The sequence below is a fragment of the Castanea sativa genome, chromosome 4 (genome assembly GCF_040712315.1).
Source record: "Castanea sativa cultivar Marrone di Chiusa Pesio chromosome 4, ASM4071231v1".
NCBI classification, from domain to species: domain Eukaryota; kingdom Viridiplantae; phylum Streptophyta; class Magnoliopsida; order Fagales; family Fagaceae; genus Castanea; species Castanea sativa.
In genome coordinates this window covers 46,012,406-46,015,253 of record NC_134016.1, presented here as the reverse complement: position 1 = coordinate 46,015,253, position 2,848 = coordinate 46,012,406, and the positions used below count along the sequence as shown (strand labels likewise).

The window sequence follows — 2,848 nt, the reverse complement described above, 5'->3', positions numbered from 1 at the left end:
TTTGGTCCAAAGAATCTAGGTTTTTTGCTGTAATTCTGACGGGCACACCATAATAGTAGGCTCCTTGAATTTAATGTTTTACCATAGGAATATTATCTGGTACATGAGTCACTTTTCTATAAGGAAAAGCAATGCCATAGCAAATGTATCAAGTTTTATATGGTGGTTTTCAGTTTGTAGATTTGTATGGATTTTTTTTTTTTAGTATAAACTGAAACTGTATTTTCTTTCATAAACGGCCACCCAAGTCTTGAATCCATGACCTCACTCTCCACCCTCTTCTTGTGGGAAGAAGAAATTTTCATTTGAGCTAGTGCTCAATGGCCGAAAACTAAATCTGGATTAATGAATTAAGTTCATTAAAATTAGGTTCTTAAGGGAAAAAATTGCCTTGCCAATCAGCTATAGCTAAATGGCATTTCCTCTTCCCATAATAATGGGATAGAGGGTGAGGTAGTGGCCTTGTGAGCACTTGTGTGTGTTACTCACCAAAATGACCATACCATTTGTGACCTCTGCTTTAAGGGGAGATTCGAACTAGTGAACTCATTTTATGAGGTGTGGTTCCCAGTCAATTGTGTGCATTAGAGTATAATGACCATACCATTTGTCTTCCAAAGGCTGTCCAGCAAGTTACTCCTCACCTCCTTAAAGAAACCCATTTGCAACCTGAATCTCATAGGCAAGAAAGGGAAGGGGAAAGGGAATCATGAAATGAGACGATAGGTACATAATTTGGCATATTCAAGGGTGATCACAAGTGGATTGGGTTCAGTATGATGGCCAGCCTGTCACTCAACCATGCCAATTAGGGAAGAAAGAAACCCATTGCCAACCAACGCAAATCTACTTGCCAAACGTCTGGCCTGATTGGGTGATTCCATCATTTGGGTGGAGATTGATGTCAAGGCCAGCAATCTGAGCCAATCTATGCAAGATCTAATGAAGATGGAGTTGATCTTCGTCAGATCTAGTGGATATAAAGAAGAGAGGTCGACAACTAGCAAGGGGTGATGCTGGTGAGGTTGAGATTTAGGAGGGACGATGACAGGCAAGGTGGGCATTGTATTTTAGTCACATTTACAGTTGAGATCAATATAGTATATGTTTGGATACTGCTTATTTTGCTGAAAAATGAAACTTTATTGCTGAAAATAATAAAAAAATAATTTATGGGTTACTGTTCACTGTTGAAAACACTGTAACTTTGCCTTAATACACTGTTCATGTCCCATGAACAATGCAAGAGGCGCTAGTCAAAAAAAAAAAAAAAAAAAGAGGGAAAAACGCAAAAATGCTGACGTGATCCAAACGGACACATATTGTCATAATAATTGTGTTATATTCAACTAAAAAAAATTGAGAAATTTTGGATGTAAATATGAGCTCCATAGGAGTAAAAGATGGGTCTAGAATCTGATTAATGGAAATTCTTGAAACAAGGCTTTGCTGTAAACCTGTAAGCTGTTTCTTGGGTTGGTAATTGAAGTGCAAGCAACTTGCTTTTTCATGCTAGAGTGCAATCTCCAATCAAACACTTTTCAGATTCTCTAGTATTCTTTACTGGGTTTATCTTTCAATCGTCAGAATGGTGCATGCTCTTTGTCAACGAGCTTTAGTGCATATGGCACCTCCTCTTCCTATAAAAACAAGGGTGAAGGGTGCATAAGTAACTTAATAAAAACGATGCATTCTCTTTGTTCCTTAAATGGAAATGTATCTGGTATATATGTACCTTGAAATGTCAAGTCTCGCATTGTTTGTGACATGTTCTCTTTATTCTTATTTCTTGAATATTGGAAAAGTGTTTTTTTTCCCCCAAGTTGTTGAGTCTACTCTGTCTTGTTGGGCATGTGCAGTTTAAGTATAGGATAATGGGTCGGAAAGCTGGTTCGCTTTATATTAACCCAAAGAAATTTGGCTCTCTTCACAAACCTTGCATGAAGGAAATGACTACATTTCTCAACTGCTTGGCTGTCAACAACAACAGTAATGATAAGTGTGTCCGGCATAAGGAACTTTTGAGTGCCTGTATGGACTCTCAGGTGATACAACTTTTCTGATTTATTGCAGCATATTCTTCTCCTATCTTTTTTGTCCCATTATTTTTGTAATTTTTTGAAAATATTTATTATGTTCTTCTTGGATTGTCCAATGCATTATATATCTTTTAACTTTTGACTGCCTTTGTTACAGGCAACCAATAAAAGAAAGTCTTGGGGAAGCATTAATTACCACCTGCAGAGGCTTAGCAGAGGAAGAAAGTAGTGGGGTTTATAGAGAAAGAATGTTTTATTTTAATGTCTCATTCTTCAAGTTCAGTAGCAGAGCCTTAGCATGGAAACTATTTTGGTTGTTGGACCAGAAGAAGTTTTGAAATCATTTCACAATTTGAATTGAATGCATCCAATGAAAACATCAATTGTGGTTTATATTAATCCTTGTTGCAGTGAAGAATTTTATAGCAACTCTACTTTCGGTAGAATGAAGTTAGACAAGATAGACATCAGAGTTATTTCTTTACCAAGCTACTCAAAGCTTCAACATGTTGCTCATTGATAACTGATAATCTATTTTATCTGCTCAAATTTGTCCATGCATCAGTTACCCCAGCCAAGTAAACTTTGTTTTTCCTCTTTTTGTATTTCAGTTGCCCCTACCAATTCTTAGCTTCTCGGCTTTCTTTTTAAAAGAATGAAGGGGAAACTTTTTTATCAAAGTAATGGATGATAAATTAATCTACCTTAGAAGGTTAGCTCAATGGGGAAAGGGATATCTAAAAGTTTAAGTTATAAATTCATGGTTTTATGTACAAAATTTTTAAAATTAGTATTTCCTTCGAATTCGT

The 2,848-nt window shown here is 36.3% G+C and overlaps 1 protein-coding gene across 1 annotated transcript; it reads left to right on the top strand.

Annotated features, from left to right (window-relative positions):
* Positions 1 to 444: 444 nt before the first annotated feature.
* On the top strand, positions 445 to 2,533 carry LOC142630238 (uncharacterized). The gene is made up of 3 exons (XM_075804214.1): positions 445 to 1,056; positions 1,860 to 2,045; positions 2,197 to 2,533. Exons 1-3 carry the CDS (start codon positions 1,045 to 1,047, stop codon positions 2,266 to 2,268), a joined length of 270 nt encoding a protein of 89 aa, XP_075660329.1. The 5' UTR covers positions 445 to 1,044; the 3' UTR covers positions 2,269 to 2,533.
* Positions 2,534 to 2,848: the final 315 nt, after the last annotated feature.